The sequence below is a fragment of the Vicugna pacos genome, chromosome 14, assembly GCF_048564905.1.
Source record: "Vicugna pacos chromosome 14, VicPac4, whole genome shotgun sequence".
NCBI lineage: Eukaryota > Metazoa > Chordata > Mammalia > Artiodactyla > Camelidae > Vicugna > Vicugna pacos.
The window spans coordinates 61,532,230-61,558,526 of NC_133000.1; the positions used below are offsets into that span (position 1 = coordinate 61,532,230).

Sequence of the window (26,297 nt, forward strand, 5' to 3'; positions counted from 1 at the left end):
CTTAAAGAAACTGCATGTTCAAGCCCCTCAATCACTCTGTTGGCCAGACTGAGCCACCGACACACATGATAAGAAGTCGGGAGCCTCGGAGGATCCCCTATCTGGTCATCTCTGGAGGGCAATGACATGGAAATCTGTGCTGTGAAAGTGGAGCGAACCATGTTTATTGTCTGTTTCACTGCATGGAAATGTTACGTTTCCTACTCATCAATCACGAATTTAGAACATCCTGTAAACACTACGCTGCAGAACTCAAGTCAGGGTGCTCCCCAAGGAGGAGCTAGGCTGGCTCTGGGGCTCCTACCTTTGTGATAACAGGACATTTAACTGCAGGACACATCACATAGGCCCTGCAGAACCGGCCCCCGACCAAAGGCACGCTTGTTTCTCCGGCGCCCTTTCTGAGTAGGACGCGTCGGCGCGCTCTCCATGACGTCACTTCCTCTCATTTCTAGGCTGTGTAACACAGGTGGTGCTAACTTACAAAAGTAATGTGACGAAAGCTCTGGATTCCGTAGGTGAACAGGGGAAGAATTACGTCTGCTTTAAGTGAAAAAGAGCAACTACACTGGAAGACCCGGTAAACACAGACGAGCCGCGCGGGGACTGACCCCACGGAAACCCTTCCGGCGTCCAGGTGCCGGAGCCGCCGGAATGTGCGGCCTCGCCTCCATCAGCCTCAGAGGAGCGCGGCCCTGCCCTCCGCTTGCTTAGTCTCCCTGAAGCATCTCTCCTGTGACTCTGGCTCCCAAAGTGGGAGTAAACCCTGGAAAGCCCCTACTTCCAGGTCACCTACAGTAGCAGAAAGGTCCCCAGACTCAGACCCGAAGGCCCCAGGTTCTGGTCAGCCACAAGTGACCGTGAATAAACTACCTAATGTCTGCAAAAGTCAAATGATGCATGGGACAGGATTCTGAAAACCTGTAAAACTTGGTAAGTGTATGATGCGTTATTACTAGTTATCCTTCCAATATCTCTGATTCTCTGTGGAATGGGAAGAAACAATACTGAAAACACGGTAAAAACCCCAACCTCTACTATACTAAAATAATTATGAGAAGGAAAAGACAGGCTGGACTAACAAGCTAACTCGTAAATTAAATGTAGTAAGTGTCGGTTTACTGATCTAAGTGTTGCTGGGCTAACTCGTAAATCTGAAGTTTAGTCAGATAACAAGCTAACTCTTAAATCCAAGCTCAACAAGTGTCAGTAACATGATCCGTTCCTACTAGATAAGTTCCAGTGTACTGATTCCCTGCTTTTGCTGTTCGTACCTTGTTGGCTAATAACCCCAAGCTTGTAATTAGCCCTATAAAACCTCATGCATACGTCTTGGAGGTGCTCAGAGGTTTGGAGCAGAAGCCCCTCTGAGCCTGCCGGTGTAATACATCTGAGTACACCAACCCTCCAAGTGGTGCTTGTTTCTTGGCTAGCCTGTCGTTTCTGTAACAATTATATTTGTTTTACATTTCACTATAAAAAATACAACTATTAAGGTGTATTCATTAAAAGATGATTTGTCTGTGTATGTTTAGCAAGTAAAAGTGATTTCACCTTTAGATCTTCTTTTAGTTCTTTTTTGATGAATGCCTCAGCAACATTAATCCCACCAACTGGCTTATTCACATTTTTGTGATTTGAAACCGTCTTTTCAACTTTTCCAGTTAATGTTTTAATGGAGGTTCCTGTAGGACCAATAGAAATTAGGTGAAGTTGAAAAAAATTAATATCTATCTTCAGTTCCAAAATAACCTTACAAACAATTTGAGAGTCTAGGCTTTGCAAGTAATTATACGTTGTTAAATTTAAATCAACTGATGTATTTTGGGGGTTAAAAAGGTTACATTAAACACTTAGAATTCCTTTAAAAAAAATCATAGTCCTCTAGACTAGAAGAATATAATTTTTATTTTAAATCAAGGAAGGATGGTCTCATTCAGGTACATGGTCAGAAACTTTATAATTCTAGTGAAGGAGCCTACAGAATAGTATATTCATACAGTATTTAAAAATCAATTATTTTTAAACGAGTAGTTATATTTTACATAATTATATAAATACATGGTATATACAAATTATACACAGTAAATTACATCTGATATGCTTAAATATGTAATTTTTAAACTGCATTAAACAGAATTTCTTTTTTTTTTTTTGAAATGACCCTTTAGCTTCAGTTCTCTTCAGCAAATTATCAGCAGTTATAAACTTGGACCTTTTGTTTCTTTAGGATTGCCCCATCTCCAAAATGCAGCACTGTGTAGTAGAACAGCTGTTCTCACAGTGACCCAGTGTTAGGGGTTGAATTGTGTCCCAAGTGCCTATGTTTAAGTCCTTCCCCAAGTACTTCAGAATGTGACCTGATTTGGAGAAAGGACCTTTAAAGAGGTAATCAAGTTACGATGAGGTCACCAGGTCCTTACAAACACGGGAAATTTGGACACAGATGCACACACACAGGGAAGCTGATGTGATGAGGTGGAGGGAGAAGACAGCCATCTACAAGCCAAGGACAGAAGCACAGAGCAGACCCTTTTCTCACAGCCCTCAAAGGAACCAACCTTGCCACCTTCATTTTGGCCTTCCAGCTCCTGTGAGACAAGCCACTCAGTGTATGGTTCTCTGTTATAGCAGCCCTTGTATTTGTTACTAATACATCCAGGCCTCCCCAACTCCTTCTTCTCCTCCCACCTGAACATCAGTGACTTGCCAAGTCCAGTCTGTTTTCCTCAGGCAGCAGGAGCTTTTTGGATTAACCTCCTCCTTTCCTGAGCACTTTCTCAGCTCCCAGTCCCAGTGCTTGGTGTCCCCAGTTGAGAATCACTGTCCTAAATAAAATGTGAGAGATTTTCAATGATAAAAGCTTACCTGTGGGCTTGGGAGAAATGTCAGAGTCCTCTATTTCACTTCCCTCGGTCCAGTCAGTGTCGCTTTTGGCGGTGCTCTTTCCCAGGCTACTCTTGTTGCTTTTAGACGACTGCACAGGAAGTAAGTCTGGGGACGCATATGCCCGGATGAGGTCGTCATCATCCAGCTCTTCCTCTGAACTAAAGGGAGGGGTCCTACACAAATCAGAACTGAAATAAGGGGCACTGTTTCCTGTTTCAGGAGTCACCCCTTAAAGTGGTGGGAACTTTCTCAGGGAGCATCACAAACGACTGTGTGGCCATGGAACAAGACAGCGGACAGGTCCAGGACTTAGGCAAAAGGCTAAAAAGTCACTTCAAATCCAGACCTGCCAACCACGTGGTGTATTTACCAAAATGGACTGAAGTGATGACATTACTCCTCTAAACCCAAATTTGTATATTCTTTAAAAAAATTTTTATTTGCTTATTTATTTGTTTGTTTATTTTGAAGTACAGTCAGTTACAATGTGTCGATTTCTGGTGTACAGCACAATGTCCCAGTCATGCATATCAAATTTGTACATTCTTAATGTTGGTTTTCACACACTTAAGAAAAACATTTTGCAGGGGAAGAAAAATTTCTGCAATAAAATACACCGTCTTTTAAAATAGTGTCATTACTTGCAGCTTACCTTTACACTGCACCCTACCAAGTACTTTTACATAAGTACACAATCTCATTTGTACTATCACATGAATTATCGCCCTATTTTAAAGTGAAACAAATTCAGATTTGTATTCATTCATTTAAAAAATATTCATTGAGCACCTAAATTCCAGATAGTGTTCAGTTATACTACATCCCGTGAAATAGGCTCTTCCTATGAGATTATGTACATGAAAAGTGGTTTTGAAGGGTGAATTATTATTTATAGTCTCTACTATATTATATACTGCCTCTACTACATATACATAATGCCTTAATGAAGATATAAAGCATCATTTCCAGAATAAGCCAATGATGAAATTCAATTATTATAAAATTAGTTTTACTCATAACAACAGTAATATACCTATAGTTTATTGAGTAGCCACAAGTGCCAAGCACTGAGGCCAAGCCCTTTTCATATGTTCTCATTTCATCTATAGAATTATCCTGTGAAAAAGGCAGCAGCATCCCGTATTGCAGATAAGAAAACTGAGGCTTAAAACAGGTAAGCAGCTGAAATGGTGGCACAGTTAACAAATGATTGAGCTGGGAATCTTAGTATCCTAAGAGAGCCTAAGAGAGTAAAGTCTAGGGCCATTATCAACTTCCACACTAAAATATCATCTGACTGCACTATCACGGGTTCAGCAACATCATGCATTTAATTTATCATGCTTATTGAAAATTATTGGACATGGGGACAGGGCGGGGGGTGGGTAACAGAAATGACTCAGGCATGGCCTTACTTGTTTACGGAGGCCACATGGGATAAATGCTGTTGACTTAGGTAATATCTGATAAAGAAACAAAGATGTCACACAGGAATCACAAATTAAATATTACGTGTAGTAACTATGGGTCCAGTGAACCACGGTGAGCATACTCATTTGGAATGAAAGGAATGTTCAATGAAAAGAATTTTTTAAAATCACCACCAGCTGCTCTCTCAGTACTCACGCAATAGTTGAGGACTTTCTGGGAAAATGATCTTCCATGATATTTTTCTTAACTCTAAAAACAATAGAAAAATATTTCCAGCATGAGTAAATAACAGAATTTAAAATAAATATCTATGAATTTGCTTTATTAGAGAGTGAGCAGCAGCTAACAGAGACAGGGAGGCATTCCAAGTGTGATTCTCCATTGGATCAAACACTGCTGTGGGCTGAATGCTTGTCCCCCTAAAATTCATATGTTGAAGCCCTAATCCCTAGTGTAATGGTATCTGGAGATGGGGTGATAAGGTTTAGATGAGGTCATGGGGGTGAGGCCCACATGAAGGAATTAGGGTCCTAGTAGGAAGAGGAAGAGAGACCAAGGCTCGCGCTCTCTCTGCATTGTGAGGGCACAGCAGGAAGGGAGTTTGTCTGCCCCAAAAGAGAAGTTTCCCCAGAACCTGACTGTGCTGGCACCCTGACCTTGGACTTCCAGCCTCCAGAGTTGTTAGAAAACAAATTTCTATTGTTAAAGCCATCCAGTCTATGGTATTTTGTTACAGAAGCCCAAGCTGACTGAGACAAACATCAATAAAAAAAAATTCAAGGTTGAAAATACTCACTTCGGAAGAGATGTCTTATCAGTAAAAACAGGTCTTTGTCTAATCAACTGTCTGCTTTTGGGAGGAAGGTGTACTGCTTTGGGTATTTCTCCAGTTGAAAGGGTATCCACTTGAGAAGCATTGTACCTATCTGGAATAGCAGTGTCACTCATGAGTCTCCAGGGCATGAAAAGCAAAAGAAAACACTACAACACTGTCTACAGTGGCACTGAAATGAACAAGCCCAGCCAATCTCTGGGGACTAGAGTCCTCACTACAGGAGGTTTTTAATGTAAAAACAAAATTTGAGACCCAGCATTTAATTGTTCAAATAGTAATAGAGTTGATAATTAAGTGTCGAAGTTTGTGAACCATTTAAAATTATGAAACAGTTGTTCTGTTTCACTCCCGTCTGCAGAAATGACATGGCAGTTGGTAACAGACTTACCTGCAGTTAGTAGTGTTCTCTCCTCAATTTTACAGCTGACCTGATGTTCAAGGAATTCGCGAATCTGCTGAATGTTGGGTATTTGTTTTTCTCGCTCATGTCTTGCTGATTCCACGGTTCTTAGCACTCTATTCAAGCGATCACTTGGAATACCGCGTATATCCTAAAGGAATAGAATGTTAAGTTAATCAGTGGTCCTGGGTTGTTTTTCATTTCATGGATGTTTGTCAGCATTAACTGTGCCAATAGAATATGATACCACAAACTATTGCTAAAGAAACAGTAAGTATCAGTCTTACAGACAAAATCACAAAGAGAAGTGACACAAAATACTACATAGTGTATGATTCCACTCAAATGAGGTTCAAGAACAAATGAAACTAAGTCAAAATAGCCATTAGCTCTGGTTGGGGAGTAGCAGGTGATACGAACTAAGGAAAGCAAAAGAGAGTCTTCTAGGGTATTGGAAATGATGGGTCTCTTAATCTGGGTGGTGGTTACAGATCACACACACACACAAGTATGTATCTATACACACATACAAACAGATACACACAAATGTAGGTATACATGTATATACATGTACACACATGTATGCACGCAGATCTGTGTATATACACACACCTGAATACACAGAGCCACACACACGCATATACACAGACCTGCATACACAAACATGCTATACACATGCACACACACAAACACACATGCATTGCATTACATAATGCACACATGCATATGTGTATACCATGCATGCACATGTATCCATACTTTTGCAAACACAAACATATGCACGTGTGATGTGTGTACACATAAACACACATATAAGTGTATAAATTCAGGCTGTCCAATTAAGTTTGTGTATTTTATGTGTGCAATGAAAACTGTAAAAAGCAGAGAGTATATATAACATGATGGACTGGAACTACTAAATCTGGCAGCAGTATGAAATACAGTTCATTCACCCATTCATCTAATCAGTGTTGCTTAAGTGCTGATTTTGTAATAGGCAATAATGTGGAGTTAACATCAAGATGTAAGCAACCCGGCAACTGCCTAGATGCAAACCCTGGCTCCTTCATCACTAATGTGTGACTTAAAGCAAATTACTTCACCTTGCTGTAAAATGCAGATAATGCTGTCACTTACCTCAGAGACTGGTTTTTATGTTTGAATAATATTTGGAAAGCTTTCTGAAAGGTGTAAAGCACATGTGAATTCCAGCTAAGTGTTTAATGAATCAAATCACCTTAGCCTCTAGTCTCCAAATGTGACAGAACTGACATGCCTTCTTCTCTTCTCTGATCCTTTCTTATTTAGAAAACAAAACAAAACCGGCAAATATTCCCAAAGTGAGTGAACTTACTGCATTAATCCCCAGCGTTTCCAGTTTCTCCACCAAACTCTGCTCCAAGACTGTTCTTACTTCCTTGGTGAGGGAGGGATTATTCCTCAAAGCTTTCCTTAAATGTGTGTTGTTTAATTTTTGTTCATTGTCCCTTCCTGAAATAAGGTTTAAGAAATGTGTTAAAAAGGAATTACACAAATGCATTAAACCTCTAAGCAGAAAATGGCAAAACACAACTTCTAAACAGCAAGCAAGCATTTATAGTGTTTTAAAGTTTTTGGATATTTTAGTCATTCAATGCAATACAGGATCTTAAGTATTGTAATTTTTAAAACTATCTTAAATCTGCTTCAAAACTTCAGTATCCTTAAAGACTTCTTTTTTTGATAACTTAACCAAATTATAACTAGATAAATAATGTACAAAACATGCCTCTAGAAAGCAAAATGGAAAAAAACTTATTTAAAAGTTTAACGTTTTGTCCTAAAATTATCTTGCTACTTCCTGAAAGATTCATCTCTCCTAAATTCAGTTAGACTTTAGGTATCATTTAATGAAGAAAAAGACCTATTAATTTAAATAACTAAGTTTTCATATAATAAATTTAGTGGAGGTTAAGTTCACATAAAATTTCAAAAGGTGAAAATTATCATCCTAAAACTATTTACCAAAATGAAAAAGAAATTAACAAAGGTCTTAGGAAAAGTATCTTTTATTTAAAACAACCTATAATTAAAAATAAAGAAAAAATAACAGGCCAGATTCACTTAACTTGTCCTTCCTTGTTCCTGTTATTCCTCACCAAAAAATGTCTAGTTCAAGAGGGTTTGGAGAAAGGGGCATGATCACATGACCTTGAAGAACTGAGTCCTTATGTCAAAGGAAACCAAAGACTCAAGGAAAGAGACCCTGTGCTGGGCAGTTCAGACCCTCTGTGAAGATGTTTTCTAAACACTGGTTCAAGTCCAGTAGTAAAGAGTATTTCTGTTCATTAATTAAGAGTTTTGTTGAAAGCAAAATCAGTCAAATTACTATTTGTGCATTAAATAGGAGGGAAAATTCTACATGATGATGCTTTTCTATACTTTGGTACTGTGGCTTGCTAAATTGAAATTATAAAATTTTATATGATTCTACACGAACAAAATCTTTATATTCTTAAACTTTATATTCTCAGCATTCAGGTTGCCGTTTTCCCAGTATTCTGAAACCATCAAAAAAAAAAAAAAAAAAGCACTTCTGTCCCAGGAACTGAATCCATCAGTATCTAGAGGGCTTAGCTGCATCCATGACTGTGTCGCTGGCTTTGACTGCTAGTTGGCCATCAACTCTGCAACTCTAAGGCTAAAGGTAAAAAGAAATACCAAGAGAGCCTGGAAGTCATCGAGCTACCATTGAAATACATGCACCTCTTGCCCCAATTATGCTAAGATAATTCTTTGGCCAGCAACTTAGATATAAAAGGAACAACACAGAAGCAAAGCCTGAAGAGGGGCTGCATATCCTGTCTGCTCCAGGACATGCAGTGGTCAAGTGATGCTCAGAATGGCTTGGCCATGGTTTAGAAGAGTTGTAAGGCCTTTGACAGCAGTAACTGAATTCATTTGCTGATTGGTCCAGGTTCACCCTCAACTCTGATGACAGGTTCATTTTGATGTCCGAGTTCCTCCAAATGACTGCAGATTAAACATTTGCCTCAGTCTTCAAATTCACTTTATACATTGATGCTTGCTTTGGAAAGCCATTTGTGAATAATGAGAAAACCCTTGACAGGAAGGACTCTTACAAGGCTGAGGCTGGCCGGCGGAACTGAGAGAAAGAAGATAGCGTGGATAGGAAAAAAAATTAAGTTTTTATGTAAAGGTGAAATCAATCACTTGAAAGCTAATCAGAACTGAAGAATTTAGTTAAAGCATGTACTGCTCACCAAGATCAACAAGAAAAAATATTCTTGAGATCAGCATTTCCTCTAATTAAAAATTTTAAAGCATGCCCAAGCCGACAGCCAGGCTAACACACAATAGCCCACACGTGTGATCAGTTATATCAGACTTACAACACACCATTTATGGTAAGCAAATAATTGCAGTGCAAAGCAAGTAGTTAAAAAAACCCACACAAACAAAACACAACAGAATTTCTAAGTTGGAAGGAACTTGTTCATCTAGTAATCAATCTCTTCATCTTTCAAATGAAGATTCTAAAATGAGAGAGGTAAAGAGACTTCCCCCAAAACCACCCATATAGTCCTGCAGAGGCGGGACCAGCTTGACTTTCTCCCCCATTTTGTTCTTTGCATTAAACTACGGAAGGCACAAAACCTGGACTTCAGTTCAGCACTGGCTCTAATTAAACTCAGTGACCTAAAGCAAGCTCCTAATCCCCCCGTGTTTCATGTTTCTGAAAATAAAATAGTCCCTAGGATTCCTCCTGGCCCTCACATTCTAACATCCTATAGAACAAGATCAAGTCTGCCTTACTTTACTGTCAAAAAGTAAGGATGCAGAAATAGTCACGTATGAGTTACTTCTTGGTAAAAGCTGTAGTGTTTTTGCAAACTATTGTCAAAATTTAGCTGCGCAGGCATTTTGTCTGCAAAATGTTAGCATGAGGAATTTATTGACAGCAATTAACCTGTTGCCAGCATGCTGGCTCCATGGAGGCACCAGAAGAATGCGGTCACTGGTTTTGGTAACAGTGTGCTGGGACCTGGGTGTTCTCAGCTGTCCTCAGCGCTCTCCCATCTTCCACCAGAGCTGTGTCTGAACACGAGGAGGGTGATGAAGACTATTTTCTTTCCCAGCCCAGCCCCCCAAATGTGGCAACAACCAACAATGGTGTTTGCTGTCAATGTCCCTAACATGCCTTATAACATCTTGGTAGAAGAATCCTAAAAGAAGGACAGGCAGAATACGCAGTGGCTGGAACCTGGAACCAAAGTGGTGATGACGGACAAATCAGGATTCCTCTTGGAACCTAGCTGGCTCATTTTTTAAATGAGGGTGAACTATATGACCTAAGATCCCAGTTTCAGAATTTTGGACCCTATCTATGACCCTCCTGACACATTTCATAGATTCTTCCAAGAATAAGGGATTTTGTGTTACAGACGTTGATAAATGATACTTACGTAGGAGAGAGAAAGCATGTTACATGCAAGTAAAATGAAAATACACATCACATAGATATTATGGATATGCCTGATTTAGTCTCTTCTCAATTTTTAGCCTTGTGAAAACAAAAAAATTTTTTGAAACAAGTCTACAGAATACAGAAGTTATAACAAATATTAAGAATTTATTAGAATATATATTTTTTACCTCTCTTCCTAACAAAAATGACAAAATCAGAGCCCACATAAACATTTTGATTTCTCCTAAAGAAGTGACATATGGTAAAGCATTATTATTACAAAGGAAAAAATTATGATAAACTGATTTGAATATAATTGTTTTAGGATAAGTACAGCATTAGAAATGCTCTTAATAATGTAAATAAATATTCACAAACTTCAAAAAATTAGTTGATAGAGAATAATTTTTAGAACTGTCAAATAAAATGAGGAAGAGTAATAATTTTATTTATCTCCCCAAACCTGTAACAGCTCCCAAATTCTGCCATAAAGATACTCTGGACATAAATACTACACACTCAGAGCTTAGACATTAGGTCTCCCTTGCTATTAAAAACAACTTTTGAAACGGGCTCTTCACCTATTCACTTCATAGACTCAGGGTATGAGAAACAACTACTGTGATAGGAGTATTTTTGTGTCATTTGGCACATGGCACGTGTGTGTCGACTTGTTATCTGATCAGAAAATCTCTGTGTTGGCTTTAAGGCTTAAATTTTTTTTTCAAGTTCCTTGACACAGGAAGTTTCTTATTCATATGCTAAGAATACAGTAAAACGGGAAAATATAACAGCATATTAGGGGAGTAAGATGACAGAATACTACATATAGATTGAAAATGTAATCCAAACCTAAACATCTTCCCTAATTTCAATACACTACAGTAAAAACCACTGGATCATACTTTCAAGGCTTGGGTTTAGCATCTAAATGTAATCGATGCAGATATAAACCCTGATCAAGCTTTTTGTTACCTTTTTCTTCCTCTGAAACTTCTTCTATTGGTTCCAGTATGTGCGATGAGAATGCCTGTTCTATTAATGAGGAAAAATAAGAACAGTACAAACAGGACAACAGCAGAGTAAAGTCAGTTTCTTTCAAACACTTTTGAAAGATACAGTTCCATAGTATTTTAATTATGCCTAAAATAGCAAGAATTTACTGGGGAAAATACATTAAGGCAGTCAGTAAAAGCTGGTTGCTTTTCCAAAGTATCTTCCCTTTCTATGTATTTTCTGTTAACTCCACTCTGCGGAGATTGTATTTTTAAATAATTAAGTTAAACTTTCTCACTTATCAACTTAGTGCCTGATATGATTCTTTTTTCTTTTAATGTACAAGGACGTGACTGCAGAATATCTTCTTCACCTACCCTAAAAATATTTTCCTTGTAAAATATCTTGATCAGGTGGCTAAATAGAAAATTACTGAAAATATTCCAATCTGCAAAGATAAAAGCATTAAAAAAAATCCCACGGCCGTGGGATTCCCACTTCTTGCTCGCCCCAGGGTCTTCAACTAGGAGGACCAGAATGGTAAAAGGGCAGGGACAGGTATCCTGGGCTCAGCAGGAGGACTAAGACCCATTATTATACACCTCCGTGACCCAAAGCCACATTTTAAGACCTCATTCTGCTCCCAGGAAGCCACCAGGGCGAAGATGCAGACAAATAACACATGAAGATGGGCTTTTCCCAATCCCACCCCGATCACTGGCCGGGGGAGATGAGGCCTCTGCGTGACTTCCCAGGGACATGTCACTGTGCACACACAAGGAAAACTGTGGGCAGCACGGATAAAGCCAAACCCCATCCTATCAACAGAGGGAAAGTTCCTTCATGTGGAAGGTCAGGTTTTGGCTAAAGGTCCAACCACAGCATTCAGGCATTAGACACGGAATGAAAGGCAACCAGAAGTCTGGTTCAGGAGGCTTCCTGGTTCATTCATCTTCAACTTGGAGCCTGACGCAGGGCACCTCCCCAGAGAGCCCTCCACATGCACCTACAGAATGGAGGTCATTTCATTCTGCCACCAGACCCCAGGGCGGATGATTGGGGAGGGGAATAATGGCCAATAATTACTGAGTGTCCACCGGGCTGCCGGGCACAGATCAAGTGCTTTGCACCTATTATCTTGAATTTAATACCCCTACTTTAACAGTCTGGTTCTTAATTTATTAAAGGGTATTTCTGGTACTCTATTTTAGGCATATACAAATACACACACACACACACACACACACACACACACACATAGAGAGAGAAAGGTATATATGAATAAATATATATATACTATATACATAAATAGGCTCTTATAGACTGTTCAGCAACCTAGTCCATATCTAACATTGTATGGGAGAAATGCATTTTACTCTCAAATGAAATTTCAGAACACAGCTGATTTGTAAAGAGGGGCCCACTTTAATTTTGAAACATAAACATGGCCCTGCAAAGGAGTATTTTATTCCATCCATGTGACACAACTGCTGAATGCCAAAAATGTGCTTTCAAACTTGTTATTCAGCATCAAGATTTTTAAATTATTCAAATAAAGAAAAAAATGTGTAACCATGTGTGGCGATGGATGTTAACTAGACTTACTGCAGTCATCATTCTGCAGTATATATCAAATCAAATACAAATACCAAATCATTACATTGTATACCTGAAACTAATATAATGTTATGTCAATTATACCTTAATAAAATTTTTAAAAATTAAAAAAATAAAGTTATACAAAGTAGACTATTCTGCTGTTTGAACTGCTGAGAATAGAGAGTTTAGGAGGACAGCTAATTTCATTTTTTAAATCACGTGGTTTATATTTTATTGTACTTTATGAACATGACAAGAATAATGAGGAAAAGTTCTGTAAAATCTTACAAAATCATCATTTGTATACTTATTATCATTATATTACTGGGATAATTCTATGACTGATTCTCTTGAGTCAGGATTAATTGCTGAAATTCTGACATTTCCTGCAGTGGTGCAGAGAGGGGGAGGGGCAGATTCCTGAACCTGGGCTCCCACAATAATAAAGGCTGAGGAGGTGAGGCTGACCAGATCCCAGCTCCCAAAATAAGCAGGCTGATATCCCAAGTGGGGAGGGAAGACCCACCATTCTTATGCTCTATAAGCCACAGGTCCAGCCTCTAACATCCCAGTTCCTGTCCAGAGCTGAGATCTCTAGGATAAGAACTGAAACTCTCAGAGGCTTGAGTCTCCCCTCTGAACTGGTCCAAGGCTTCCAGAAAAATCCTAAATGTCAGTCTCCCACCATTACCTCCAGGAGAAAAACTTCCAGATCTCCACTCAGCCCCTTGTCCACTGGCTGACTTTGTTGGACTTCATCACTCTGACCCTGGGGACTAACGTTTAGCTAGTGCTTGCTCAGTGGTTTCTGCTCCAAAGAACCTGCCTCACTTGGTCCTTACCACAGCCCACCGTAGCAGCCACACTCTGTTCCCCATTCGGCAGGCAAGGGAACCTAAGCCTATGATTTCACAAGTCAACCGTGAATCCAGACTGTCTGCTTCTAAAGCCCAGGCTCTTGGCCACAGAGCCCCAGTGCCTCCCTACTGGCACTCACTGGGTTTGTCTTCCAGAATTCTCTGAATGGCACTGCCATCCACTTAGTACCTGAGCTCATGGTCTGACCCTTCCCTCACTTTTGCCCCTCAATCACTAGCATAGCCCTTTCCCAATCCCACTGAACAGCTGTTATGTCTACTCCCTCTTGTTTCATTACCACAACCCTGATTCCTAGGTAAGGAATCTCACACAGGCTAACATCATCAACCATCTCCCAGCTCTGATTCTTTGAACACACTGGTCAGACTAAGTTTCCCACAGCCCGCCTCTCCAATCCTGCCATGCCCACCTCAGTACATTCAGCAGCTACAAGAATGACCCAGACAGCTTCAGTCTGGCACTCAGCAGTTCCCATGAAAAACCTCAACCAGCCTTACATCCTTCAGATCTCTTCTGCATACTCGATGCTCAGCCAAATAATTTGTCTGCACCAATAATTCATCTGGTGTTTTCCTGCTACCTTTTGCTCCTACTTTTTGCTTTGTTTCAGCTGAAGGGAATAGCCTGCACCCCTCCCTGGCACAACTCATATCTGGTAACTGATTACCTCAATCCAGGAAAATTCCAAAGTGCCCATTCCAGCTCTGAGGCTCCCAGAACAGTCTGCTGAGGCCTCCACTGCCGCTGCATCTGAGTTCAGCATCCCCTAACGCCCAGCCCTACTTCTTTTACAGGAGGATTGCCTAAAGGGCACTGCCTAAACCTCACCTGCAAACCTCCACCCCAGAGACTCCTTCCCAGGGAACCCAACCTCAGAAGTGAGTAATTAAGAGATTTTTTGTGGTAAAGAATCTCATCAAGGTTCTTTGAGAGAACAAAATAAAAGACAGAGAGGTAGTTGGGCTAATTAACATTACACAATATGTGACTAACCTTCCCTGTGCACCCCCCGCCCCATGACCTGGGGAAGCTGTCATGGCTGGGGGTGGGGGGCAGGGCAGTGGGCCCCAGCCATGCATCCTCCTTGCTCCTGCCCATTGAGATGCTCACAAATCAGCTTTGATCCCAATCCAAGGGCTGCAGGCCCTGTGCCAGGTCTGGCTGGCATTTAAATCCCAGCAGATACCAGCAAGGAGGCATGGCTGATTCATGCAGCCCTGGCCCAGTCAGGGCAGGGTCCACAGGGAAGACAGTGCTCCAGAACTGACAGATTTGTCAGGACACTTGAATTAGCTCTAGATAGCATAGCATGCCTGCTGTTTGTGTCCTTAATAGGGCACCAAAAATATAAAGCCAAAAAAAAGCAGACTTTGTATAATGTCAGACAGAAGGCTAACAAAAAAAAAAAAAAAAAAAGAAGGAAAAAAAAAGAAAAACACATTTTGACCTACAAAAGAGAAGTGGCCATCAACACGTTATAAAATCAACCCTAAAAAAGGAGAGGCAAGACATGACATAAATAATATGAATAGAGAGTAACTGCCAGAGATAATTTCCTCATATTCAATATTAAAGTAAGTTTATATAGGTCCAAGAAACACATTAGCTCTGTTCCTGGTCCAAAGGAAAAAAACCTGCATGTTCTAAACATCTGTAAATAATGACATCCAATATGTGGAGAATTTATGCATTACATGTTGTGAACACATGCCCAGGAGAATCAATCCAACTAAAATGATCTTAGGAAAAAAATAAAAGGCAATAAACATTTCATGAGTCAGTGAGTAAAAAGGATAAGTACAAAAGGCCATCGTATATGGACCATAATATTTATGAAGACAAAAATTCCAACTCGACTGACCATGACTTTAAGTCCTAACTAAAAGGCTACGAAGGAAAAGTGGAATGAAGTAATCATTAGATTCCAGAAGTATTTATAGCTAAGTAAGATAGGAAAAAGATGGTCCCCTTCATATCTTAATTCATTTAATATACAGCAGACCATAGGAAAGCAACATATTAAAACACAAAACAAAAGCTGTTAGTACTTTAATTGTATAAAAATAAAATATGGCTACAAATATTCACCCTATCTACCAGATCATATTAACAATTATCACCCTGTGGCCTGGTCTAAGAACTGGATCTCAGCAGCAATTTCGTCCATTGGTTTCTATTTTTTTCCTTTCGTTTCCATCACATGTGTTCTAGATTTTCCCAACCAATCGCTGAAACTGTTTGTTTAAAAAAGGTGACTTGCTGCCACATTCAAAGTTATAAAAACAGTCACATATGCCCTGTGGCATGTGCTGGTTGGCTGGTCTAGTAGAAAGTCACCCTCTCACCCAGCACCTACTACTTTTCACCAAAAAAAACCACAAAGGATCAAAGTACTACTCTGAGTTAAAACCTCTACTTGTGAGCCGAGCCATAGATACATTTTATACTTTATGACTTTGGTAGGTATGTTCAGTTTACAGTAACGTTACATCCAAAGACTGCAGTTTTATTAACTGTTTTGCATTCACTAAAATGTTTTGTTTTGCATAATCACCCCCACAGAAGCACTTTCAGTTAATAGGTTATCTAACTCAAGGCAGAAACTGTACATAAAAGGCTGAGACTTTGCTGAAACTTACCATGTGCCACTGTTAGACTTGACTTAGCATCCAGAGTCTGTGGGGCTGGGGCACTCACTGAAACAGCATAAAAAGAAAAAGCTCACAGGTTCTGTAATTAAAGTGCGAGCATCTGAACATGGTGATAACTAAATATTCACTAAATTAGTCAAGATCTATACAGACTGTAAGGGGCAGATGTTTCAAATGACAAAGATATTACCAACAAACCTAAACCACTTTTTTTAACAGCTTTATTAAAATGTAATTCATTCTTTTAAAATATACAATTCAGTGGATTTGAGTATAGTCACAGAGTTGTGCAGCCATAACCACTACCTAATTTTTGAACATTTTCATCACATTGGAGAACTCTCAAAACAGCTGTACCATTAGCCCTATTCGTTCTTCCTCCCAGCCTCTGGCAGCCACTGATCTACTGTCTGTCTCTATGGATCTGCCTATTCTGGACCTTTCATGTAAACAGAATCATGCAGTTCAATATGCGGTCCTCTGTAATTGGCTTCTTTCACTCAGCATCATGTTATCAAGGCTCATCCATGGGGTAGCATGCTTCAGCATCAGCTGACGGACATTTGGGTTGTTTCCACTTTTTGTCTACTATGAATAGTGATACTATGAATATTCATTTATAATAAGCCAGTTTAAAAAGCTACCCCAGTCACTGGGCCAGAGGACACTGTGAGAAGGCATGAATTCATCCACAGCCTTTAGAGAGGAGTGTATCCAATTCATGTAAGACTAACACTCTACTTCAGAATACCTCGGAAAATTATATTCCACAGCCTCTCTCCCAATGTTTGACGATTCCTGTCTGAGGTTCTTCTCTTAGCTATTTGTCTGCCTATTTACTAACTCTTCCCCTAGTTTATTAGGATAGAGCTTCAATTCTAATCCTACTCTAAAACACCGTAGCTACAAACCTCAGCTACTTCCAGAGTCATAAAATTTTGCCTCTACAATGGCTGGTGGTCAAAGTATTCAACTCCTATCTATGGGTAAATTGCTAACAGTTCTGGAAATATGACCTTTAAACCCATTTGCAACTTGCTAATCTAGATCAGGTTTGGCAAACTACAGTCTGTGGGACATACTAGCCCTTAGCTGTTTTTTGTAAATAAAGTTTTACTGGAACACATTATTGTTCCAATATTGTGCCAAATATAGTTAAAATATAAATGATAAAAACTGAGTGTCTTTTAATTTTTCCATCCTTCTCTGAAATGCATTTTTTAGAAGTTTCATAAAAGTTCAGGCTTCTATTCTCTCCTCAACCCTACTCCTGACACTCAAACTACCCCCTCCTCCTCAGCACCTCTCAATCTTGTCAGCTTCCAGAAACAACATGAAGAGGCCTCAAGAAGCAGTTGAACAGTTAAAACCATTAGCATTTTCCAGTCAATTGTGCCAAATTCCCAAACATGCTCATCAAAGTCCTTTCATCACCACACAGTCCCGGGCCCATATGAATCGTCGCTCAGGGCCCAGCCTCAGTGCAGGCTTTCCCTGAGTATTGAGACCCTGTTCACACCTCCGTCTTCTCTGGCCCACCATCACTTGCTCCCTTACTTCCTCGCCCTTACGTTTTCTTGACTAGAAAAAAGTTTTTCAACCATTAATTATTAAGAAAACAATCTGTCCACTTCTAAACTGTACAGATTATGTCTTTTTGGACTCTAGCCAAATCCTGACAGCCCCGGGAGACAGCTGTGCTGAGCTGACCACAACTGAGTGACTATGGGGGCATCAGGTCAAAACAAACCCTGCAGTGCTGTGTCTCAGTGATGCCAAAATGTGGCGGCCACCACACCCTGTCACATTGCCACAGTGTGTTACCATGGGAAACCCAAGAGTACAAACTGGAGCGATGCCAGAGAGTTTTTAGTCGTCCCTTTATTAGGCAAACTGTAAGATAACAGGTATGGCTAACCAAAACCACCCCCAAAATCGCATGGATATTAACAATGTGGGGTTTTAGATGTAGGGCAAAGCCAGGAATCAAAATAGGTCATTATATAAGCTCCAAACACACTGGTGTTCAAAAAGTCTCTAAAAATAAGAAGTCGAAGTTATGTATGGCTTTATGTAGCACTTTAAAAATATCTTTAGAACCCTGAGCCTATTATAGAAACTTACTAGGCACAGCTGGGGCAGTTGGCTTAGACTCAAAAGTTTGCCAGGTTAAAGGACTGCCTGAAATAACAAAAAAGCTAATTAATAACAAAAATCACAAGCTATGGGTTATATTTTGCTAGCACATATCCTAATATTTTCCCGTAGAAAACAGTAAATGAAATTTACCAGCATACACCAACTCACCCAAAAAAGATGTTTAACAAAAATCCCTTTAAAGCTAACTTTTTCTTAAAATTATTTTTCAGTCAAATATTTATGCTGCGTAAGTAATTATACAGGTATTCCTCTCTACCTGGACTCTCACTATTCCAAGAGGAGTTACAGGGAAGCACCACCCCTCCCAGACCTTCATCTCAGACGGAGAGGGAAACAAGTGTGCAGGTCGCTGTGGAGGCAGACCTCACTAATTGTGCTTCCCTTTTATTGCACTTTGCAGCTACTGCATTTTTTTACAAATTGAAGGTTTGTGGCAACTCTGTATTATCAGGTGATGGTTAGCACTTTTTAGCAATAAAGTATTTTTTAATTAAAGTATGTGCATTTTTTTGGACATAATGCTACTGCACACTTAATAGACTACAGTATAATGTGAACATAACTTTTATTTGCACTGGGAAACCAAAAAAATTCATATGACTTGCTTTATTGTAATTACTGGCTTCATTGCAATAGTCTGGAACTGAACCCAGCCTATGTCTGAGATATGACCTTATCTCCTGTGACCCCCAGAAACAGGGAGGAAACCTAGCTCACACACCCATTACCAATCCCCAGTTGGCAGCCATCAAGCAGACAGAGATTCTTTAATAACCTGAGACTTGCAGGAATCAAGACTGGGATTTACTCGGAAGGAGACCACGCAGAAGGCAAGCTTTCTGGTGTACTGGGAGAGCCTGCACTTCTGCCTCCCAGTCTCCCTTCTAGACTAGCTCTTGAATGGTACGGAGATGGGTGGCTGTCATTGCTACAGTCAGTAGGCTGGATATCCCCCTGCTATGCTTAGAACAAACCCTTAACGCAGGACTCCCACAATGGAGACGCATGCAGCAAGCCTCCGCGGCACTTCAGGACAACTAGGAGTTAACGCCAGTAACGACGGCTGACACTAACTAGAGTTTAACAGGTGCTTTTTGTGCATGTTCTCCCACTTAATCGTCTAAACAGCCTGAGATGCAATTACTATTAATCTTCAAAATTTAGAGCTAAAGAAACGGGGGCAGAGACTCAGCTACAAAGTGCCAAAGATGAGATTCGAACCCAGTCTGCCTCGACCCTGTACTTTAAATCATAATTCGTCTCACTGCACATCCATCCAGAGGTATGGTGACCGAGCATGTATTATTTGCATAACAATATTCTAATCAAAATGTTAGGAGACCATTCAGTTACAGTTTCAGTATTTAAAATTCTTCAACTCTCTGGGTTGTGGTAACAGGTCTCCCAAATTAAAATAACCAGAGGAATGCCACCTTAGCACAGTGGACCAACAGGGCCCCACATTCTCCTGTTGTCCAACGCACAGTTAGGGAGGCCTGCCGTGCCTCCAGCGCTGGGATCCTGGTACACTTACCTTTGGGTTCACTGACACTGTTTAATGGTTTACTGGTAAACTCTTTAATCTGCAAAGAAACACAATCATTCAGCGATACGCATTTGAAACTAGACAGGGACATACTGGAAAATGGACAGAGACTGTACTCAGTAAACGAACCTTTTCACTAAACCCCCCAAAGACACAGGACATGCGGGCTTTAAAGACATGGAGGCAAATACTTTATGAAAGCGTACTCAGACTGAGCTGCTTCTCAAAGTAATTACCAAAAGAAATTCTTATCAACCTTCAAATTTATTCTGAATTCTAAATGAATAAATCTGCTCACTCTACAATATTTTAAAATACCTTTAAAAAATTATTTTATTGGATTTACTTTTACAAACAACCACAGGGGGAAAATTGTTCCATTTTCTTTACCTTATCCAAATTAACAAATACTCTAAAATGAAAACACATGTTCTTAGATAAATTGCACCACTTAAAGAAAAACGGTGCCAATATATGCCCCCAAATACCTGTTGTCTCTGAGTGATGATCAGCTCATTCTGCTCCTGGAGTCTCTGCCCTAGCTCCTCTATCCTTTTCTTATAGAAGACATTACTTGCATTTAGATCATCTATCATTGAGGTTCGAAGTTTCTCTATATGTGACAGGAGCTGGGAAGAAAACAATAAAGGCATCCATCTGCGAACTGCAGGTAAATGTCTACCTTTCGTATGTACATGCCCAGCCTTCTTTGCCGGCCTGTGTTATCTGCACATTGAATACATCTCTGATCGCTGTGTACCAAGGCCCTGGCTGTACGAGGGGCTTCATCTCTGTTCCCAGGGAGCTCGTGGCCCAAGACTGACAACACTGATAATGTGAACAGCTGAGGGGACATGAGCCATGACGTGAAATCATACAGGGAGAAGCAAGGATAAAGGATCAAGGCTTCTCCTACAGAGCAGTTCCGACCCCAGGCGGTCCGGTCCTCACACGACCATATACACCATCCAGTTGGAATGTGCACGCCACAGGCCACCTTAATTATTTTACACACCCAGCAGCTAGCACAGTCTTTGGCCCTTAGCAGGTTCTCACATATTTATTGATATTTATTGAGAAATGGGAGGTAGAGGGGTTGAGAGTAGAGAAAAAGAAGAAGGGAGGGGGAAGGAAGGAAGCAATAGATGGAGGGAAAGAGGGAGAAACACAGAAGACAGACAGATCCAGAGATTCAGACAGATTCATCTTTAGAGACAGGGAAGATCATAGAGTAGATAAGAATTCAAGAATTTGTTTTCAATTAGTTATGGAAAGATACTTAAAGCGATTTCTGAAGTTGCTTAAATAGAGGAGGAAAAAAAAAACCCTTGGTAATTGACACTAAGGACATTCCAAGCCTATGGCCTGGAAGTGCAGACAGGGATGTGCAGATCAAATGAAAGGGAGGAGGGAATGTGTGAGAGGACCACAAAGAATGCCTGGAGCAGCATTTCCGCACTGGCTAGGTGTTTTTAAAAACACTCAACACATGCTAGAGGCTGTGTTAAGCACTTCATCTTGTTGAATCCACACCACGACCTCACAGATACATGTTTCCACCCTGTTGTTCAGATGGGGAAACTCAGGTCTAGAGAATGAGTAGCTGACTCAAATGCAGACAGCTGGAGGGGGAAGAGCACTGACTGAACCTTCTTGTCTTCAAAGTCAATGCTCTCAAACTTATGTCATGAAATGCATTATTAATAAATAGACTTGCAAATAATCAAGCAGCCTCCGCGCTTTAAGAAATCAATCAGCAAATCAAAAAGCAACAGCAATGCACCTATCAGAATGGCCAAAATCCAGGACATGACAACCCCAAATGCTGGCAAGAATATGAAGCAGCAGAAGCTCTCATCCATTGCTGGTGGAAATGCAAAGCGGCACAGCCACTTTGGAGGACAGTCTGGAGGTTTCTTACAAAACTAAACATACTGTTACCAAACAATCCAGCAACTGCATTCCTTGGCATTTACCCAAAGGAGCTGAAAGCTTCTGTCTACACAAAACTGCACACAGATGTTCATAGCAGCTTTATTCATAACTGCCAAAGCTTGGAAGTAACCAAATTGCCCTCCAGCAGATGAAGGGATAAATAAACTGTGGTCCATCCAGACAATGGAATATTATTCAACACTGAAAAGAAATGAGGTATCAAACCATGAAAAGACATGGAGGAACCTTAAATGCATATTTCTGAATGATAGATGCCAATCTGGAAAGGCTATAAACCTATACGGTTCCAATTATATAACATTCTGGAAAAGGCAATGGAGATATTGAAAAAAAAATTAGGGGTTGTAGGGAGGGATGGAGGGATGAATAGGCAGAGCACTGAGGATTTTTACATCAGTGAAACTATTCGGTATGACACCATAAGGATGGTCACATTTCGTTATACCTTTGTCAAAACCCATAGAATGCACAACACCAAGAGTGAAGCATAGTGTAAACTGGGGGCTTCAGGTGAAGAGGGCATGTCAGTGTAGGTTCCGTAACTGAAACAGATGCACGGCTGTGGTGCAGGATGTTAATAATGGGAGAAGCTAAGCACACGGGGGTGGGCAGGGGGTATCTGGGAACTCTCTGTACTTTCTGCTCAATGTTGCTGTGAACTTAAAACTACTCTAAAAATAATCTATTTACATTTAACAGACAAATAAACAATAAAAACAAGTTAATGCTCTTAATCACTACATTGCAAAGTCTTCCCTCTGAAATGTTCTGTGCTCATATGAGGCTGGACAAACACTAGGTTGAACCAAGCTAAAAAAGTTTAAAAAGACTAAAAAGAACCTTTCATATCCTAGTGGATGCTAAGAATCTCTCCCCAGGAGAAGACTGTCAAGAAACTTCCTCACATTTTTACAGACCACTGGGAGAATACTCCTCAAAAGCAGTTTGGGAAACGCTGAGCTGGAAAATACAAGGAAAAGCCAGGAAAAATGTCCAGGGGTCTGGGTGGAGATTTAGGGTCAATAATATGGGGGCTCATTCCAGGACCCAAGTAAAAGGGGACATAAGAAAAACTAAGGGGGGGCATCATTTTGATACCGGAATTCAAGACTGTCCAGAAAGGTACAGAAAAGAGTTTGCTGAGCGAGGAATGAGAGTCGAAGCAAGGGGTCACCAGAAGTTATTTCAAAAAGCTTGTGGCCCTTGAGCTCATTTCTTGTGACTTTCTACTATTTCAAGTGTTACGGTTTTTTCTCTATCAGTCCATATTACCCCGTCCTCCTTTCATTATGTGACCATTCTACAATGCCCTGAGCTTAAAGAGCCTTCTGTTGGGTCAAAAAGGGCATGCCACCATTTATTTGTGGTTCCCTTTGAACTCCTACCAATGTTATTTAAAAACAAAACCAAAAAAAGACTGCCAAGAATCTAGGTAAAGCAATAAAAAGTTGGCAAACACAATTTCCCTTAAACAGAGAAATACAATATGTGCATTGTAGGAACAGTAGGCACCAATCATGTGGAATAATTAATAGGTCTCGGGCACAGATTACTCAACCTGACTGAATCTGCCCCTCTGTTAGGGCTTAAGAGAAATGGAGGAAGAAGTAAGCAGCTCCTGAACCAGCAAAACCAACAGGCAAGGGAGCAGCGTAGCCTGGCGGCTGCACAGACACTCCACACACAAGCACATGGGATGAGGTGCCTCCCTCAGCACCAGGTGAGACCCCTCCTCCTTCCTCCGAACCACCAGCAGCCAGTCTTCCTCTCTATCACCACCTGCAGTGGCCGAGTAAACGCCTACGCCTTACATTGTATTCCAGCCAGAAGGCCACTGAAACTCCCCCAGCTGCCTGGAACACAGGAGGCTTGAAGGAGCAAGGACGAAGAATCACCCCCTATTAAGGGAGCCTGAATCCTGTCTCTAAATACCAATGTTCTAAAGATGCCCTGAAGAATAAGAGTAAAACTTCAAGTTGTAAGAGCAGTGTTTCAAAGCATGTATCCAAAACACAGTTTTCTGGGGCCTGGGGGCATTAATTCCAAACTACGCATGTCCCAGACCTACCTACTGAACCAACGCTCAGTGGGTGGAGCTCGGCATGAGCATTTTAGAAAAGAGCCTCGGGTCATTCTGAAGGGCGCCTCTGGTTAGGAACTACTACCTTAGAGCATCTCAGAGGAAAGATTCAACGTTCCTACAAAAAGCAACCACTCTGAGTTGTCACTGACTGTTCCCCTCCCCTGCTGCTAAGCGCCCAAAGCGTGACAGGTGAGCAAGGCGGCGAGGCAGGCAAGCGGGACCCTGAGGTTGAGAAGGCCTGGGTTCAAATATTGTGTTCATACCAACAGACGGCTCCTTCCACCCTTCTCTTCTGAACCCTACAATCAACGTTTTCCCCATCCACAAAAAAAGGAAAATAAAAGTCTGAGTGATCCCCTTGTTGGCTATCTATTGACCTTCTGCATTTATCCCGCAAATATTTAATGAGCGCAAACCACACTTGAGGCACATTACTGGATGCAAAAAAAAAAAACAAAAAAAAAAAAACGAGGAGTAAATAGACAAAGCCTTTCCCTCACAGGGCTCATGATCTGGTTGGAAAGATAGACAATAAATAAATAAACTAATGAACTATTTAAAATAGTGATCAGAGCTACACTTGTGATGAGAATAATAAAGGGAGGGGACCACCTACTTGGATGTTCTCTGGTGACTTCAAGTCTCTTAAAGGAGGGAAATGAAAGCAGGAGAGATGCTCTCCTACTGGCCTTAAAGAAGTCACAGCCTGGGTGTGAACTGCAGACCTGAGGGTCTCACTTCCACCGTTAACCATAGGGAACTGCACATCATGATCATCTAAACAGGCTTGGGAGAGGATCTGCAGGAGCGCCAGGTGAGAACACAGCTTGGCTAACACCTTGAACGTAGCTCATGAGACCCTGAGCAGACGACCCAGCCAAGCCGTGCCTAGACTGCTATCCCTTGGAAACTGTGAGATAATACATTTGTGGCAATTTGCTACACAGCAGAGAAAGTTAAATCAGAGGTGAAGGAGCCAGCCAGATAAAGGGCAAGCGGAAGGACCTCCTAGCAGTGAAAACCACGTGTAAAAAAAGAAAAAGGCTGCATGTTCTATAAATTACCAGAAGGCCATCGAAGCTAGAAAGAGTTAGGTTCAGAGGGAGGATGAGGATGAGGCTACAGTGGTGGCCAGTGGCCAGACCATTCCGTCTGTTCTACAGAGAGCAGGTTACGAAAGGGGAAGGTTGGAATTGGGAGACCAGTTGTGGGGCTAGAAATGGTGGGAGTTCAGTGGAGGTAGAAGCAAGAGAAATGTCCAGAGGGACATGGATATGAGATATGCAGTACAACCTGCCGATAGGCTGGAACTGGGGATTGAGGGAGAGACAGGAATCGAGGCGTGCATCTGAGTGGACTAGGATGCCACCAACCAAAAGGAAATCACCTCTGGGAACAAACCATTTTAGATGTGCTATATTTAAGAATGTGGAGATGTCAAGTATAAAGCTGGCTATCTCATCTGGAGATCAGATGGGACCAGCTTAGGCTGAAGAAATAAACATCGGGATTATTTCCACCCAGAGCCACTATTCCACTTTAACAAATCCTTTCAGTTCAGTCCCTGGAGCACCAGAACTATGAGAAATAAATTTCTGTTTATAAGCCACCTAGTCTATGTTGTTTTGCTACAGCAGCCTGAAAGGGGATACAAAGGGCTATAAAACCCATACACAGGGGGAAAAGGGAGTGGGAAGGGATAAACTGGGAGCTCAAGATTTGTAGATACTAACTACTATATATAAAATAAACAACAAGTTTCTTCTGTATAGCACAGGGAACTATATTCAGTATTTTGTAGTAACTTATGGTTAAAAGAATATGAAAACGAAAAAAAAAAACCCATACAATTTAAATTTAAAAAATAAACAGAAGTTTTCCTATCTTAAAACCTCAAATAAACCTACTTTAGATTTTCTGCACTATTGTAAGAGGCATTCTGACACCTAAATTTCTGATGTACTCAGATGAAGGAGAATCAGTGTTTAATTAATTTTTGTTTCCATTAAAATGACTTTAATGTGAACAATCCTTGTTTTCACAGGCATACCTCGGAGATATTGTGGGTTCGGTTCCAGACCATGGCAGTGAAGCCTATATCACAATAAAGTGAGTTACATGAATTTTTTGGTTTCCCAGTGCATATTAGTTATATTTACACTATCCTGTGGTCTATTAAGTGTGCAGTAGCACTGTCTTAAAAAAGTATATTCTGAATAAAAAACATTTTATTGCTAAAAAATGCATCATCATCTGACAATGGAGGATTGCCACAAACCTTCGATTTGTAAACAGTGCAGTTATCTGCAAAGTGCAGTAAAACGAGGTATGCCTGTATTTAAAACTTTAGATTGCCACTCCATGATGCGAAAAAAATTAGAAATGTATTCAACAAGGAAGAAGT

General features: G+C 40.6%; 1 protein-coding gene and 1 long non-coding RNA gene across 5 annotated transcripts in view; one reads left to right on the forward strand and one right to left on the reverse strand.

Annotated features, from left to right (window-relative positions):
• DZIP1 (DAZ interacting zinc finger protein 1) overlaps positions 1–26,297 on the reverse strand; it is a 47,859-nt gene that overhangs the window by 2,827 nt on the left and 18,735 nt on the right. Inside the window, exons 11-21 of one of the 4 annotated variants that reach the window (XM_072976456.1) lie at positions 20,343–20,483; positions 19,843–19,891; positions 18,273–18,329; positions 16,137–16,193; positions 10,999–11,058; positions 6,910–7,046; positions 5,544–5,706; positions 5,117–5,246; positions 4,516–4,569; positions 2,869–3,062; positions 1,555–1,685 (exon numbers count right to left, since the gene is read on the reverse strand). In XM_072976456.1, the coding sequence (XP_072832557.1) occupies positions 1,555–1,685; positions 2,869–3,062; positions 4,516–4,569; positions 5,117–5,246; positions 5,544–5,706; positions 6,910–7,046; positions 10,999–11,058; positions 16,137–16,193; positions 18,273–18,329; positions 19,843–19,891; positions 20,343–20,483 (1,173 nt within the window). The remainder of the gene's footprint in view (positions 1–1,554; positions 1,686–2,868; positions 3,063–4,515; positions 4,570–5,116; positions 5,247–5,543; positions 5,707–6,909; positions 7,047–10,998; positions 11,059–16,136; positions 16,194–18,272; positions 18,330–19,842; positions 19,892–20,342; positions 20,484–26,297) is intronic. The other 3 variants (XM_072976457.1, XM_072976458.1, XM_072976459.1) reach the window with 3 other exon arrangements.
• LOC140701166 (uncharacterized) lies at positions 383–26,016 on the forward strand. Its single transcript, XR_012080079.1, has 4 exons — positions 383–933; positions 3,999–4,063; positions 14,292–14,375; positions 25,938–26,016. It is a non-coding gene; the product is annotated as an uncharacterized lncRNA (long non-coding RNA).